The sequence below is a fragment of the Cyprinus carpio genome, chromosome B3, assembly GCF_018340385.1.
Source record: "Cyprinus carpio isolate SPL01 chromosome B3, ASM1834038v1, whole genome shotgun sequence".
NCBI classification, from domain to species: domain Eukaryota; kingdom Metazoa; phylum Chordata; class Actinopteri; order Cypriniformes; family Cyprinidae; genus Cyprinus; species Cyprinus carpio.
The window spans coordinates 32685177-32703798 of record NC_056599.1 but is presented as its reverse complement, the minus strand read 5'-3'; the positions used below and the strand labels follow the sequence as shown (position 1 = coordinate 32703798).

Genomic DNA, 18622 nt, shown 5'->3' with positions numbered 1-18622 from the left:
AACACCCACACGTGTTTTTCTGCAAAACTATTTTGGCTGTTTTTCCAGCAAATACTTCAACAGCAGATTTAGGAAATATTAGGGATAATTTTAGCAACAGCTGCTAGATCCTGCGGCACAGATAAGGGAAGAGGGTGTGAATAGAGGCAACACGTATGGCAGGACTTATAACACTGACATATAACACTAAAACACTAACAACACAATCAACACAAATAATACAATTTAAAAAAAATTAAAAAATAATAAAAAAAAAAACATAATGAGATAAAGCAGGAAAAGTGAAATTACTTTTCTGATTTAAATCATGTTTTCAAACATTTCCTGGAGCTCAAAAGGTGATGTTCAAGAACAATCACCTATTGTTTCTGGCATAATTGCATAGATTTTCCCCAATTATTTTTTTTCTAAATTTTACATTTAAATCACCCCCAGGGCTCTGTGTTCAACTGTAATTAATTCTGAGACATCATTTTTCCTCTGCTTGTTTTGAGTCAGTAATAATCCTTATTAAGACAAAGCAAAGAAGATAAATGCTTTCTCATCAAAATACATGCCCCAGACATAAACCATGGCAGACTGCCATATCAAATTCATAACTCTTAATCAAGTAGTGTAGTGTAATGTTGATCAAATCCTACCATTGTTCTGATGAAAATGCTGACAATTGCCTGGATTCAATTCTCCACTTTTAAGGCCAATCTTTCAAAATCTCTTTGGTGACTATCAGTTTGGTAAATTATATTCAAATCGTCTATAAAGTACTTTAAACTGATCTTTCCCAACCAGAAGTCTCAGCGTTTATGGACAGCTCTTGCATATCACAATACAGTATTTGGCTTTAAAACTTAAATGTTGAGCTTGAACAGATCCCAAAACACCAGACACTGAAACCTTTCATGAATAACATTAACACACATTATTCAATCACCCACCCTTGCGCTGTTCCAAACCCGTATGAATTTCTTTCCTCAGTGAGGAAAAAATAAATGATGTGAGTTTTATTTTGACTGATTTCTTTAACAGATACACATTCAAAATACCAAGAGCCGTTGGCTCATATATTAACCTTAATAGTCATAATGTTGTGATCTATTAAGCATTATTTAGCTTTCCATAAATGGAAGTTACCGGCACCAATAATGTCAGTCTGATGCGCATCAGCACACTCTGTCTTCACAAGAGGGAACTACACTGACATTCCAAGCCGAATATCTTTGAGTCGCTCTTCCTAGAGTCTCATGGACTCAGCCAATCTGAATGCTGTGACGAGGAGAGGCAGGATCCCAATATTTAACACACGGGGCACTGATACATCTACACCTGTCACTGACTGCTCCTCATGAAGAACTAATGCACTTTATCTCGCTCCTCACATACTGAAGATATCCACACATGGGACTGTCGATCTGACATCCGTGCTGTTCTTGAGAAGTCACAGCGGCGATTTCCTCGTGTTTTGTTATTATTTACCGGGACATTTTACAGATGCGCATTATCATGAACCTGTAAGGATGCGACAGGACATCTGAACCTCACCTAAAATCAAAATCGCGCTACTCGCAACTATGCCGAAAAGAAATCTTTCTTTATATCTTTCTGGAAACCGCGGGATGCAGAAGAAGATTTTCGCACCTATTTGAACATGGATCTCCCATCATAACGCGGATTACAGTAGGACACCACATGCGCCCCTGAATCTCTTTATTATATAGCCTGTATCATATTGTGGCAAGTGCTTTAGGTATAAAGATGATCCTATTTCGTAAATTTCGCGTGTTGATTTTAATGGTGTTTCTAGTCGCCTGCACCATGCACATCATGATAGACCTGTTACCCAAGCTGGAGAAGCGCGCGGCGGGATCGAGCTCCAGCGCTGGAGGTGGAGGCGGCTGCTCCTGCGCTCACACACCGGGCGAGGAGCCTCGATCCTGGGCCAAACAGCGCTCCAGAGCCGCCGCCGCCGATCCGGGCTGGCCTAATAAACACTCTTTGAGACTACTGCAGGATTTCAGCAATGAACCCAACTCCAACCTCACTTCGCACTCGCGGGAAAAGGTGACAGAGAGAGCCGAGTCTGAAAAGAGAGTGAGACAGCCGCAGCTGGGCTCGGACAAGAGGGTTTTGATGAGAGATACGGTGAGCGGACAGAAGCAGAGAGCTGTCCAGGGTTCCTCCAGATTGAAGGCGCTCTATGAGCAACCCCTCTATAAGACCGACCTGCCTCATCTCTCTGACGATGACACCTTGTTCAACCTCAACAGTGATGTCAGATTCTACCCCAAAGCTGCCGGACAACAAGAATGGCAAGTGCCTCTTTAAACCTGGCGTGAAATACATGCTGTTATATGAATAAAAATGAGCTTTGAAGTCCTGGTTATGTGCATAATTAAAAGAAACCGGGTGCTGGAGAAGATTTCATATTTCAAACAAAGATACTTTCTCTTAAATCAGTCATAATAAACTGCAGGTTTCATTGTGACAACCACATATTCCAGTGACAGCATACCTTGCTAAATGATTCACAATGTTTTGTTTGTTGACAAAACCAGGTGTGTCTGGTATAAGAAAATTAACGTGCTGAGAAATATTCACAGCATTAAAACTGTGACAACTTGCCCAGTCTTCCTTCTAAATTGAATATATAACGAAAAGCATTAAAGGTGATTGCTCATATTTTATCTCAAAGCAGCTGGAAAAGAAGAATGGCATGCATACATATTTTTATGCATATGAAATGATTTTTTTTTATATCCCAGTTATTTGTATAATTAAAATATGAATGGAGACTGGTTCTAGTTGTTAAGCTGTCACAACTATAAGCTTTATAGTCAAAAATCCAATTAGACAAACTGCAAATTTTATCTTGCAGCATTTTCTTTTTATATATATGTTGGTATCAACCAAATGTCATATTAAGATAATTGGGATAATTTGTGTTGTTTCATGAATTGTTTTGTATTGTGTGGTTTCTTATTTAAATTAAGCTGAAAAGTGGTAAATACTCTAAATAGAGATATCCTGTGGAGAAATACGTCTTCACTTTGTGTTGTCACCCATTGTGACAACATGCCCCGGTATAGTTTTTTTTTATAGTCAAGAACCTACTGTATGTGTGTATAGTGTATATATATATATATATATATATAAAATTAAGAGCTTCACAAACAACTTTCAGCTAAGAAGAATTGTTTCTCAATATATATACAGAAACTGAGAAGAGTGTTGAAAATGTGTTTAGCACCAGGGAAATTAAGAGCTTCACAAACAACTTTCAGCTAAGAAGAATTGTTTCTCACATCACACCCAGGGGTCATAATAATATAACATAGTAATAGTCATAATAAAGTCAGATTCTCAATGGAAATAGAGATTAAAAGCAATAATTTAGGAGAGAAGTACATGTACTTTTAAATTTAGAGGTAAAAATAAGAGCGCATATGTTGTGGAAAGAAGTGATTCTGTGGCTTGGGCGCTTTTTATAATTTCCAGTTCATACTGACTCATTGTGAGTGTTAAAAGCGTTGCTGCTAGGACTCATCTATGTTCCTCTGGTGTGATGTGTTGTTTTCTTCAGAACTGTCAGATGCATTAAGCTGAAGGGGTTTTTGTTGGTGTCATGCCCTTTGTTTGTTCTATGTCCTCTCTTTTTGTTCTTCACCCGGCAACCTCTCGCGTCCTTCAGGGATAGCTTATTCTCACTGCCTTTAAGCAGGCCTGAATTAACTTAACATGTCTGACTGATCCGGATCCAGATCCAGATGAACTGAACATGAGTAGTTGAGTTAAAAGGCCGATTTAACAGTGTTTTGTTAATCACTGAAAATGCATGTGACAAGCTTGTCATCCAGATGCTGTCACGTTACTGTTTAAATTTTTCTTTTCATGTTTTGATAGGACACAATGTTTTAATAGATTGAACTCAAGCTTGTGTATTGTTGTGAGGTCAGGGGCCTCAGAGAAATGAAGTACAGCTGATGTAGTCAGTCATTCCACTGCCATCACAGTATTATCTGTGCATGGCATCAGTCACATTCAAACATGCTCAGTTTTAATATAATTTCAATAAATAAATGAATAAATCAAACAATTAAAAAAAAGACTGCTCTTCAGATAAACGTAGAGTAATTTTAACTCAAATTAAGCTGATTTTTGATTACATTGAAAACCGTGCAGATTTGTATTTTAAAGCAGGTGTAAAGTAATTTTAACTATAGTGTGTTATTTCATATTACTTTTAAAGTTAATATATTTTAAATATACGAAATGGCAACTTCATCATAACAAATGTGTAATTACAAATACAGTACATGAAGCTTGAATACATCAAGTTTCAATAGAAATGACATTCAAAGTATATTATTTCCATAATAAGTGCTCTGTTTGAAAGCTAACGTGTACTTCTTTTGGCTAATTCAGTTTTGCTTTTAGCGAGAAATGAAAATTAAGTGTTTTCAGCTTTGTTTTATCATGTCGAAATCCACTGAACTGATTTCCCAAGCAAATCAGTGGAAATGTATACAGAATCGATCTGGGTCTAGTAATTATATACACACTTATACTGCAATATTATACTGCTGTAATTCAAATATAAATATATCAAGATTTCTTCAATAGGCCTTACAAAGTTTGATGTTTTTCCCTCATTTGAATTTCTCAAATGTTAAAAGGTTCTTGTATGTTTAAAAATAAATTCAAATATATTTTCCGTATTGTCAGGCAGCATGTGTGATGATAGTGACTAATGTCCTCCACCGTCCTTTACCGGCAGGCATAACGAGGGGAACGTGGAGGCGGAGGAGTACAGTCCGACAGGGGAGGCCACTGCTGAGTCATATCCCAACTGGCTCCGCTTCCACATCGGGATTAACCGATACGAGCTCTACTCCAGACACAACCCCGTCATCGGTGCCCTGCTGAAGGACCTGGTCTCCCAGAAGATCACCAGCGTAGGTGAGTTTGGGTGCAGGACCTGCTCCTGTTTAATGCAGCAGCCTAGCTGAAGTGGAAATGCTCTAGACCCGGTGCTGCCATCCCAAAAGCAATTATTGCCAAGTGGTTTAGAGCTATTATAGGAATGACATGAGCCAAGTAGGTCAATGATTTGCAAAGTGTAATTGTGGTTGAATTACAATGAATTTTAGGGGCTAGATGGGCTTTTTTGGTTGTATGTGCAATGTAGTGTTTGTGTGCGTGTGGAATGGGGAAACTGGGACTGTTTGAGAATATTTGCTGTTAACATGAATATGGCTTGTTTTAAACCCTTCTAAACACTGTACATTTGTATTCAAGTATAAGCTTTTATTGTATAAAATCGTATCAATAAAGCTAACCATTTTACCAAAGCTACTGTAAGAACTAGGTTAAACAAATGAAATTAATACAATATACAAAAATAAAAAAAAAAACACTAAAAAACTAACACATACATATACTTAAGTCATAAAAAAAAAACAAAAACCAAAGTCATAAACAAAAAAAAAAAACACAAAATTATGAGATAAAAAGTCAAAATTATAACTGGTCAAAATTGACATAAAAAGTCAAAATTATTACTTATAAAGTCAAAATTTTGACATACTGATGAAATTATTATATACTAAATCAAAATCATGACTTTACTAGTGAAAATTATGACTTAACTTGGTCTTACTTTGGTCTGACATGACACGACACAAGATGGTGGTCTAATGAATTGTGAAGAGTAGGAATATGTGGGATGTTCTAAAAATGCTTAATGTGGCTTAAAAATGTGACATTGGAGGACCAAGTTCAATGCACACCTTATTAATAAAGTATACCATTTACAGACAAGAAGAATAAATTGCAGGGTAGCATTTTCTAACCCATAGAAGCTTAATGGAAGAAAACTTTAATAATCTGCTTGCCTGTGTAACGGAGGCCAGCGAGTAGGTGCTGTGCAGGTAAAACCGCACCCCACTGATCTCAAGAGACACACTAGCGACTGACGCTAGTGGCTGCAGTCTTTAGCCTCCTTGTTAGTGCATCTGCCTGCCACGCCAGAGACCCGGATTCAAGACCCACTCGGAATGAGAACCAGGTGTGGCGGTGAGGACCCAGGAGAGAGGGGTTACATTGGTGCCATGACCCGGATGGGAGTGAGGTTTAGTGGGGTGAGTGTAACGGGGCCAGTGAGTAGGTGATGTGCAGGTAAAACCTCACCCCCCAATCTCAAGAGACGCACTAGTGACTGACGCTAGTGGCTGCAGTCTTTAGCCTCCTTGTTAGTGCGTGTGGCTCCCACACCGGAGACCCGGTTTCAAGACTCACTCGGAACGAGAACGAGGTGTGGCGGTGAGGACCCGGGAGAGAGGGGTTACACCTGTATACAGTATATATTTTAAATAAAGATTTGGACTTTTTATATCGCTGCCTTTTTCCATTAAGCCATGTTAAGTGTTTTGTTCTTTATAACGATTTTATATGGGGAAGAAAAATGCTTAACGTGCAAATTCAATGCATTGCATTCATATTTTGGGGTATATTCTGCTTGTCTGTAAATAGTATGCTTTATTAATAAGGTGTGTACTGAACTTTGTCCTCCAAACTGTTTTAAGCCAGTTCATTTTAGAATGTCCCACATATTACTCTTCACAATTCATTAGATCACTCTGTTGTGTCAGACCAATATAAAGTCATTATGTCATTTTGACTTTTTTCCTCATAATTATTTTTAAAGTCATCATCTCAACCTTTTATTTCATAATTATGACTAATTTAAAGTCATAATTTCGATTTAGCAAGTCATAATTTTATTTTTTTCGCCCTACAATAATGACTTATGAATATGTCATAATTTCCACTTCTATACTTACTAAAATAATATAATGCTAATATAATATTTAATATAATATAATATTTAGTTTGAGGTTGACATTTCTGAAGGATAAGAAGCATTTTTCCCTCTTCAGTTGCTTAAAAAAGGAAACATTTTACTTCAGTTTGAAGAGTTTCAGACCGTATTTTGTCCCCAATTCATGGAAAGTGTCATTTGGAAGTATTTTTTTAGAAGCTTGTGAGGTGTACAGAATGATCCGCATAGACATGTTTATGTGTGCATGCACTCAAGGCACTTGAGATGGCTAGTGAGCATCAGGACCTATTTCTGTAGGCAGAAGCGGCAGATGCACGCGTCCTTTTATTCCCAAGAGAGAGTATGATTGACAACTACTCTTTCTCCATTAGTCTCTGAAAGTCCACCTGAAGATCTTAAGTGACTTATTTTTTCCAGCCCTGTGCATTGTGATACTCTTATGAATTCTTATTCTTATTCTTATGAACTCTTATGTCTCTGATTTAAGAAACTATAACTACAAACATCAAATTCCCTTTGCTTTGTGTGGTAGCTATCATCTAAATGAAAAGGATTTATCTGAATTAAAAATAATGAACCTGACAGCAAATAAAGTAATTTTAAGGGTTATTGAAAATAGATTATTAATAGTGAAGTCATTTCTGCACCAGCTTTGCAAAAAAGAAGTACACTTTAGCTTATAAAGAGAGTACTTGTTATGGAAATAATATAGTTTAAAAGAACAGGTGTGAGATGAATGTTTGCAAGCTAATGAAAATGTATTATAGTTTAAATTTGTATTAAAATCAATTAGCTAAACTTAGTGGGTTTTTTCAACCCACTTACTGTATATGTAATGTCATAATTACTTCTGTTGTCTATGAAATATGGTTAAAGTGTAATTCCGTATTAAAATATATATTTGTAATTACAAAAATTTTAATGATAAAGTTGTAATTTAGTACATTCAAATATATTCACTTCTCATAAAGTTACAAATGGCTTAATTGTAGTTTTCTGCATATTAAACAGGGATAGGAGAAGATATTTAACATTAAAAAAAATCACTCTTTACCCCCTATGGTACAATAAGAATTGTCTTTGTTCACTTTTTACAGTGTGGTTCAGTGCAGCGTCTGGAACAAATAGCACTTTCCTGGAGGTAATTTCAGTCATATTAGGATTAATTAAGGTTATAAATTTAGCACTCAGTGAATAACTCTGTTGTGATTGCAGTGCTTTCAAAATTGACTCTAAAATAGTGTTTTACTGGAAACATTTAGCAAAAATAGGACAGATTTAATCAGATAAATAGAGCAGTTCTCCAGGGATTGAAGCAAATCAAAAGATATGTGGTTTAACAATACTTATTTGTGTATGTGTAAACCCAGATCCACCAGATAATAACAAGTAAGAGCTACGGCATTATGGCTTGGTTTCAACTGACGTGTCTCTGCTCAAATAATGAGTTCAATAAGACTTTACTGCTGTAGAATTGCACAGGTGCCCTCTGGGGAAATATGATACAGAATTTTTGGATTACTCAACGTAAAGCCGTATCAGCCATCTTTGCTGTCCAATCTCATTAATCAGCCTGACAAAATTGTTTTCTGCTCATCTAAGGTCAGTATCCTGAGTTCTCTCATAGTTTTAAGACTTCCAGAACTAGACTGTCTGGATCTGGCATTTAAAAAGAAATTGCAAGACATGCACTGACACAGCCCCTGCTGGGAAAGCCGTGAGAAACATTACTTCACTGTAGACAGTATGGTGTAATTTTGGAGGATTATTCGCTTTGTAGTAAATATGATTTGTTGTGACTAACTTAAGCTGCCAAAGGCCTATACATACACAAACCGCTTGTGAACACTTGCAAGGGACTTCATTTGTGATGAAACGTCCATATGGTTCATTGGTTCATTCTTATGAAAGTCTGTTTACCTTCTTTTGAAGGTATATCAGGGGCTGTTTAATACCTGTGTATATGTGTGTAATCCTTAATATATGTGTGTGTGTGTACTGTGTATATTTATTATGTATATATTTATATTCATATAATTTATATTATATATAAACATTTAATATTTAATATATAAACATAACATATTTTTCTGGAATATATACATGCATGTGTGTGTAACAGTACACACACATATATTAATTGTGATTAATCATTTGACAGCACTAATATATATATATATATATATATATATATATATACGTATATATATATGTGTGTGTGTGTGTGTGTGTGTGTGTGTGTGTGTGTGTGTGTGTGTATATATATATATATATATAGTAAATATATCCTCATGAATTTAAATTCTTAAATTAAATATTTTGAGTGTGTGTTTTTTTTTTTTTTTTTTGTTAGATTAGCTTTTTACTATTTTTGTTAAAACCAAAACCAAGTACCAAATTACAAAAAAAAAAAAAAAAAAAAAATTGCGCCATAACTCGTTACTGATTTTTCAACCATTTAACTCTACTACTCTCATAAACAGCAGATGGTTGCTTAACTAGTCAAGGGGATTTTCATATATTCATGAGATTTTCTGACAGTCTGATGAAATACACTAAGAAATCATCAGTGCTGTTTACAAGACTGCAAACCATCACTGCTAATACATGCTTGTGTGAGTTAGAGCGAAAGCTTTTTAGCATGAATGCTGAAGAGAAGATTGTGTTAGTGTGTGTGGGGGTGTGTGGGTGCATATTGTCTTGTTTTTAGAAAGCTGGTCGGCTGGTGTTACAGTAATTATGTTTCCTTCACAGCTATGAAGTCAGGTGGCACTCAGCTGAAGCTCATCATGTCATTCCAGAACTATGGACAAGCACTGTTCAAACCTATGAAGTAAGTGATATTGCAATCTTTCAGTTTAAAGAATGCACACCCAGTGGAGAACCTGTTTTTTTTCTTCTGAATTTACCCTGCATACTTTCATTCTAAGTGTATTTAAGAGGCGTGGACTAAGTCTTTTGTGTTTCAACAAAAACATGTTGTTCTGCTTTTTGATGTTGTCTAAGATGATTATAGTATACAGTATGTAGATGTAGTCTTTCTACATCTGTAAAATATGAGAAGTATGTTAAAAATAGAATGAGGTTAACAAATTACACAATCAGTTTAAACTCACATCATTTTTCTAACTCTTAGGCCTTAAAGGGATAGTCCATCCAAAAATGAAAACTCTGTCATCATTTATTCAACCTCATTTCATTCTAAACCTATATGTGTTTCTTTCATTTGTGGGGTAAAATAAGAAGATATTTTGAATAATGCTGGTAACCAAAAAGATATTTTGAAGAATGCTGATAACCAAACTGAGTCATGTTCACTTCCATGATATGGACAAATATACTGTGGAAGTCATTTTGAACCTAAATGTTTGGTTACCAACATTCTTCAAAATATATTTTTAGTTACGAAAATTATTCGAAATATATTTTTGGTTACTAAAATTCTTGGAAATACACTTTTTGTTGCCAACATTCTTTAAAATATACTTTTTTTTTTTTTTTAACATTCTAATCAAATTTTTGTTACCACTATTTTTGTTACCAATCAACATTCTATCAAATATAAAATATTTTATCAAAATATACTTTTGGTTACCAACATTCTTAAAAATAATATTTTGGTCACCAACATTCTTCAATATATCTTTTCTGGTTACCGACATTATCCAAAATATCTTGTTGGTTACCAACTTTCTATAAAATATTGTTTTGGTTACCAGCATTCTTCAAAACATCTATGTTTGTGTTCTACATGGAAATAAAATAATAAAATATGAAATGTATACGAGTTTGAAATAATTTTTACCCAGTGACTTTGTAAAATGTTGGGGTGGACTGTCCCTTTAAGTCCCTTTATTAGGATATTTAACAAAGCAAAGATTAATTGAATAAGTAGTTATTTACCTAAAAATCCCCATTAAAAAAAAAAAGTATTTCTTAATGCCCCTAAAGACTGTACCTGTGCTAAATGCTTATTAGAGTAACTCCTCAGTCGTGTTCGACATTTGTTGTCTGGCAGAACAAGTATCCATATGATCTTTCCTGGTGGGTAATGATCAGTCTGGTTTTAATTAACATCGCCAGACTTACGCATTAATTAAAAACTGCAAGACACTATCACACACTCTTGGGGATATTTGCCAGCAGAAGCTGTAACAGCCACACATAAAACAGGGTGGATCGACGGAGTGTGTCTGCCATATTCCCTCTGTTGAAACAACACTGCCAGGGCTACCTGACTCATTTGTGATCAGATAATTGCTAGGGGATGCTTGATTGCTTCCACCCAGAAGAAAACCTTTTTTGTCTTTGTTTTCTTTGATTATGCTTTGTCATTGCCATCTGTGATTTCTTAGTCTTTCTTGGTGGGTACACACACAAACAGTTGGTGGCTAAAAACACACACAGTTATTGCACAACAGTAGCATCAGGAGATGTGCAATTCACACACCAGACAAGGTGGCGTATGCATGTTTGGATTAGCACTCCCTGCTGAAAAAAATTACTGGCTTAGGCCAAGATTAATTACTTCTGTTTTGATGTAGGAGTGTACAATACAGTATTGTGCAGAAATCTTAGGCAAGTCAGATGTTTTTTCTCTCTCTCTCTCTCTCTCTCTCTCTTTAAGATGGTTATTTTTATCTTTTGCTTTAGTGTACCAGTAGGAGATTGTGATTTTCAAACAGTCCATAAAAGGCATAGTTCACCCAAAAATGAAAATTTGCTGAAAATGTGCTCATCCTCAGTCCATCCAAGATCTAGATGAGTTTGTTTCTTCATCACAGCAGATTTGGAGTAATTCAGCTTTACAGTAATTTAATTTAAAATTTCTCATAAAAAAATGAGAAACACTTAATCCGTAATAGCCGTGGCAATATTTCCAGGACGCTTGGAGAAATATAACTGTAAATATACCTTATAGGTCCTGTATGTAATTTTTTGACTGTGCTAACATATAAAAATACTATAATACATTTGCAGATATTTAGGTAACATGCTAAGCTCACATACTTGTTTTTTGCTTGTTTGTTTGTTTTTTGAAAAACAATGCTACAGCCAGTTATTCAGCTTTGAAAATCAGCATTCCATGTCAGAATGTCTGTTTTTGTTTTGGTCTGTGTGATTCCACCCAATTACAGTTTACCCAATAATATTTCGACAGTCTGGGTTGCCAGTTTTCAGAAGCATACTGCAGCCATGGAAGAGAGCAAACGAACTGGGTCAAAGATTGCAGATACTACCTGACTTAATAAGCCTTGGCATCCATCTTAAAAGCTCTATGACCAAAGGCATGCTAAAATCAACTCATCATTTTACAGTGTAAAGTTCGTCACCTTCCATTGTCAGTTGCGCTTGGTCATGTTGCGTGTCTTCAATCTGACAACCTGCGTGAGCACTGAGTCTGAGGAGGAGGGGGAGAAACAATATTTTTTCTAATTTGGATCACAGAACCCATTTCAAATACTAGCCGTCATTATTACATACTGCAATTTTAAAATTGTGCACAAGTGTACCAAGGACAAAAGCTGTTTTGAAAGCAAAGGATGCTCATAACAAATGTTGATTTAATTTATTTAATACAAGTAGTTAAAGGGTTACTCCACCTCAGAATGAAAATTTTGTCATTAAACATGTACCCCCATGTCGTTCCAAACCCATAAAAACTTAGTTTGTCTTCGGAACACAATTTAGGATATTTTGGATGAAAACCGGGAGGCTTGTGACTGTCCCATAGACTGCCAAAGTAAATTACACTCTCAATGTCCAGAAAAGTATGAAAGCATCATCAGAATAGTCCATCTGCCATCAGTGGTTCAACTGTAACGTTATGAAGCGACAATAATACTTTTTGTATGCGAAGAAAACAAAAATAACAACTTTATTCAACAATTTGTCTCCTCTGTGTCCCTCCGCATCACTGTAGCGCCATTTTGGAGAATATGAGCCTAACTGAGCCGATTTTCGTCGAAAATATCTTAAATTGTGTTCCGAAGACAAACAAAGCTTTTTCAGGTTTGGAACGACATGGGGGTAAGTGATTAATGACAAAATTTTCATTTTGGGGTGGAGTTTCCCTTTAATAGAAGTAAATTGTTAAAATCTACTTTTGACATATTTTTTAAAATCCTCAATTTAAAGATTTTTTTTTTTCACACGGGACAAAAAATTGTCACATTACTGTATCGAAATAGCTTTTCTTTGACATTAAGGTCATGACTAGATCTGAGAAGGTCGCTGTCTTTGTGTATTTATATGATACACATTTGCTAGGATAATATATGCTATCAATACAAAAAACAAACACTGTGTATTGTATGTTCTCTGTTGAAATCCCAGCTTTCATCTAGTTCTCAAGAAAGATCATGAAAGGAGACAATATTTTAGTGGAGTGTTTAACAATGCATGTAATAAAAGCAGTAGTTAAACAATAATTTAGACAGAGACAACAACTGACAGATTATACTGACAAACACAGAGTTCTCTTAAGCTGCATTTCACAGTTTTGAGCAATTATACTTTGGAAGTGTCAATTAACTTTTGTCATTCATGTAACTCTTGGCATTCATTTCTGCGTTTATGCTTTGAACGATCACTGCTAAAAAGCAAATACCAAGTACTAAGCATGAAGAATCATCTGTTCATCATATCATTGACATGAATTGCATTCCATATGGTCCCATACAAACCACTGAACATCCAGAGCACACGGCCATCCTCAACACAGCAAGCAGGTGCTTTGTCATCCCAAATAAAGCTGCAGGTTTTCCCCTTTTCCCAGGCTCTACATCTATCTCCCACTCCAAGAAGGCTATAGAGTTCTCCAGCTCTAAAAGCTGGGAGTATTTCCCAAAATCCACATTGACAGCACGGGGCCACCCTTTCCCTCACCTGCCCCTCTGTGCAGCCGTACTAAGCATCAAAGCTTTTTTTGATGTGCTGCTGCTTTGAGCGGGATGCTAATCTATCTGCAGGCACATGGAGGGATAACAGCTCTGGTTCCTGCCATCTTAGAAAGCCACGCGTGTGTGTATGTGAGAGGAATTTATTGAACTTGAGTTATCTGACTGGGATCTAGGTGCAAATGCAGCAATAAATCATTGTGCAACCTTTCACTCTACCTTCTCCATGTTCATTCAGAGACCAGCCGGTGGGACTTGTGCCATGGAAAAGCACTCATCCCATCAAAATGAGGAAGGAGTAGCTGTATTTTACAGGAAAGCCATGCTCACTGAATGGTTTAATTATTCCACACCACAGCAATGAATGCTGCTGATCGCCATGGAATGAGAAAGGAGAGAGATAAGATTAGAAAAAGCCCTTGTGAAAAGGAAGTACACTTTTAAAGGAGTACCTATTACAGAAATAATATACTTTAAAAGAATATACATGTTCAAACTGAATGTAATTGTCACGTAATGCTGCCAGAAGGAACAATGGAGACATAGAATAACAAATACAGTCTTTATTAAATCCAAACAAAGGTAAATCCACCAGGAAGGGAAGATGACCCGTTCACAACATGTAGACCCGACAAACACAGACTGAACAGACTGGGGCTTAAATACACAGGATAACAAGGGAATTGGGAGGAACACATGTGAACAGAATGACTAACTAAACAGGGGAGAAACTGGGTCATGGAGCACATGATGAGGGAAAACACAAAGTCCAGGAGCATGACATTACTCATTACTCCCGGAAGGCCCATCCCGCACCATAACAACAACAGAAGGAGGGATGGGTGGGAACTTGGGAGAAGGCTCAAGAGGAGGACAGACACCTGGGAGGGGGCTAACAGACAGAGTCCAGGGAGGTTATGATGGAGGGAGGAGCCAGGTCTGATCAGATGAAGGGAGGAGCCAGGAAGGAAACAGGAGGGACTTGGAGCATGTGACATGGAGGCGTGGATCTGAAAGGCCATGGTAGAGCTGGAGTGACAGAGGACTGAGGTGGAGCCAAGGGGATGAAGGAGCCTGAGGAGCGGAGGGATGAGGCGCAAGATGGTCGACACCAGACCAAGGCGGAGCTGGAGGGACGAGGGAGCCCAGTGGAGCTAGTGGACTGAGGAAAAGAGGGAGCTAGGACCCATGGTGGAGCCAACAGGTCAACGGGCAGAGGCTTAGAGGCTGGAAGCGAAGTCAAGGGATACTGAGGGCGAGCAGAGGGCCTGCCAGATGACAGCGGAGGAGGAGGCAGAAGTGGGCATTTGTGAGCCTCCAGGCTTTCAGGACTGAATTCAGGAATGGGAGCCTTCTCTGGGCTGGACATGGAAACAGGAGACCTCACTGGGTTGGACTGGGAACCGGAGCCCTCTCTGGGCAGGACATGGAAACCACATCCCTCTCGCGCCAAACACAGCAACATCAGTCACACAATCAACCGCAGCCTCAAGCAAAAACTCCATCAAACCAGAATATTATCTCACCCTGTCTCCGTCAACGGTGGGCTCGAGCTAATGCTCCATGCAGCGGGGAGATGGTGGGCTGGGCTCTGGGTTTGGCTGTGCTCTGGAACGGACGTAGACACTCTCCAGACACCAGATGATCGCTTCCCTCCAACTCAGTCCAGTGGTGTCTGGGAGGTTTACGGGGCGGTAGTAATTAGCTCCGATCCAGAATAACACGTTCAGCGAAGCATCATTGAATGGCTGAGCTGGCTGAACTCAACCGCATACTCCAATAGGGAAAGGTGAGGGCAGTAAACCTTGCGTCAAGGGGATCCATAAGGGAAACAACAGGGAAAACAGAAAACAAAACACTGGAAAAATGCAGAAAACAAACGGATGGAAAAACTCAAGGTTAACGGTACTCGTTCGGGTCTTCTGTCACATAATGCTGCCAGAAGGAACAATGGAGACGTTGAACAGCAAACAGTATTTTATTAAATCCAAACAAGGGTAAATCCACACCAGAAAGGGAAGATGACACACGTTCACAACATGTAGACCCAACAAACCCAGAATGAACAGACTGGGGCTTAAATACAGGATAACGAGGGAATTAGGAGGAACACAGGTGAACAGAATGACTAATTAGACGGAGGAGAAACTGGGTCATGGAGCTCGTGGGGCGTGACAGTAATGTTTTCAGACACTTAAGTGCATGTAATTTACAATTAAATGAAAAAAGGATGATTGTATAATTTTATATGAAATTACTTGTATATCATGTATTTAAATATTATTAAAACAATGATTTATAATTAAAATGTACTTTAAAGTATAACTTTTCTTTTGACATTTCTACAAAATTATCTTTAAAAGTCAAGTGTAAAAGTCACACTTTACTCAAGTGTGTTGAAAACAGTGCACACTCTTTAAATACACTTAAGTGGCTTTTTTATTGATATTATAATACCTGTGAGTACAGTTTTTAAACATACTTTTAAGATTAAAATGTGCACATTAGATACAAAAAAAGTGCACTTCTTTCACAAGAGAAGGAAGGAGACACGGTGTTGTTTTGGGTAGATTTACAAACTTGACAATCAAGATTCCTTCCAGTGATCCGTCAAGTTACAACAATGAGAGACTGTGAATCAGATGTTGAGATTGTTTGCATGTGTACACAACATGATTTACCCAGGATATGTTCCTGAATCAACATCTTTTGTTGTCCATGTAACAACATTCTTGTCAACTAGTGCTAGCATTAGCGCTTACCCTAACAATGACACTTAAACATGATTGGTTCATGGGAAAGTTCCTCCAGGCCATTCTTCAAAAGCTTTAAAAGAGGTTCGCTGTCTGTCATTAGTTTTCAGTATTGTCAATTTATCTCACACAACCACATTGTCTTGTGCCACCCCTAGCAGTTAATCAAACAACAAGTATTGAAACTCAAATCTAAAACCATATTTGTCATATACCATCAATAAAATAATGATGGATGATTTTGTCAATGTATGTCCATATGCATTTTAACAGAAATCTCATTAACCGAACATGACTTTTAGCATTAGTGACTTGTAATCTTAACTTTTGTGGTTACCAAAATATGAATATGTAAATACTCACATATTCCCATTTTTAGAGTGAGATGTAAGCAATGCCAAAGTCAAAGGTTTGATTCACAGGGCAAAACAACAACCAGAGACTCTGCACCACACTTTAATAGAAGTCTAAAAACAAGGTGTGTAGGCCACACAATTCATAAACACCACTAGATTTGAGATAAAAATATATATACATATATATATATATATATATATATATATATATATATATATATATATATACATATACATTATTATTTATATCAATTTATTCTTATCATTTATATTGCATCTAGTGGTGTTTATCAATTTATTCTGTTCAGGCTTGTGATATTTATTTTTGCTCATTTTGATTCTGAGGGAAAATGTGAACTGATAAACATGCCTTGAATACAAATGCAAGGTACTTTGGATAACAGCATTCAAAGTGCATATGTACGACAACATTTTGTTTTGTCTTCCTTTTATAATCCTCTGATAATTTTTATTATCAGATCCATCCATAATTCAATCTCTGACTCCAGGAACTTATCATAACCTCTAAAAGGCCAATGACTGGTTAACAGGAATATTGTTCCAGGACCGTAAATGTTGTTGCTTGAGAAACATGTCCCACTAAGCATGTTTGTTTTAGACACTGTCATGAGCCCTCAAACAGCTCTCATTTATTTACAAGCTACAAGTTTGGTCGGTGAGCACTGAGAAGCTCTTTAAAATGTATGTCAGACTAGATGTGCCTTAACAGGAACAAAAACTCTCACACAGCAAAATATCTTGTGGATCTTTAAGCTAAGAGCCAAGTTTGAGTTTTCCACTCCTTTGATGTTAATGATTTTTTCCCCCCTCATATTGGTTCTGAAATTGCTACAGTGCTTTGATATGAACTCTCACAGCAGCAACAGAGAAAGTATTTTCGGCTACAGCTGTTGTGCATTCAACGCTATAATGCAGAATATGTTCATGTCATGTAGAATATTACATGCAGCTCACCCAGGGAGATACAATCACCCCCATACTCAATCTGATTGTCACTGTAACTCAATGGTATCTCTGTGGTTCCAGCTTCTAGTTGGTTCTGTTGTGGGCTGTGCACAATCAAGTGTCTTCATGGTACGTATTAGGACAGATTGCATGTACTTTTATGTTATTAATGCATTATTTATGACATGGGAAATCATTTTGATAAAGCACGATGCATGTCAAAACCTGCATCGCAGGTTTTCAGACTAAGCAGTATTTATCTGTGTTGTTTTGGAATGCAGATGGAAATTCCAGTTGGAAAATTCAGGTTTATTCACAGAATCAGATGCGTTTTGTCATGTAAAATGAAAAAAGGGAGAGAATTTGCTGATTAAAAATATGGGCAGGAATAAAAAAAGATGCATGATAAAAAAAATGTTTTATGGTCAATGGATAAGCGTATTTAAAATAAATAAATAAAACAGTACATTTGCCACACTCTATTGGATCTCATATTGAAATATTCTGCTATAGTGAAAGAGGCTTAGAATATTTTAGGTTCAAATCCTGTTACGGCAGTTCACATGTCAAACTCCATGAAATATGACAACTTGGGTAATGTTTAGAGCACGCTGTCTAAGCCCTCAGCCATGACAGGAAGTTAAGTTTATGCATTGTATGTGGCAAAGAGTAGGATTTTTAAGAGTGGCAGACGTGGGACCTGTTGAAAGGCATGATGTTTGGGGATTACAAAATGTCAAATCTGACTGCAACAGATTGTTGATGAGGCAGTCAGATCTAGACAACATAAAAATGCTGGTAAACCCTAATGAG

The 18622-nt window shown here is 37.0% G+C and overlaps 1 protein-coding gene across 1 annotated transcript in view; it reads left to right on the top strand.

Annotated features, from left to right (window-relative positions):
* Positions 1-1213: 1213 nt before the first annotated feature.
* Positions 1214-18622, top strand: part of fam20ca (FAM20C golgi associated secretory pathway kinase a) — a 60664-nt gene continuing 43255 nt past the window's right edge. The window contains exons 1-3 of the mRNA XM_042720861.1: positions 1214-2306; positions 4772-4953; positions 9590-9668. Of these exons, the coding sequence (XP_042576795.1) occupies positions 1753-2306; positions 4772-4953; positions 9590-9668 (815 nt within the window). The 5' untranslated portion in view covers positions 1214-1752. The remainder of the gene's footprint in view (positions 2307-4771; positions 4954-9589; positions 9669-18622) is intronic.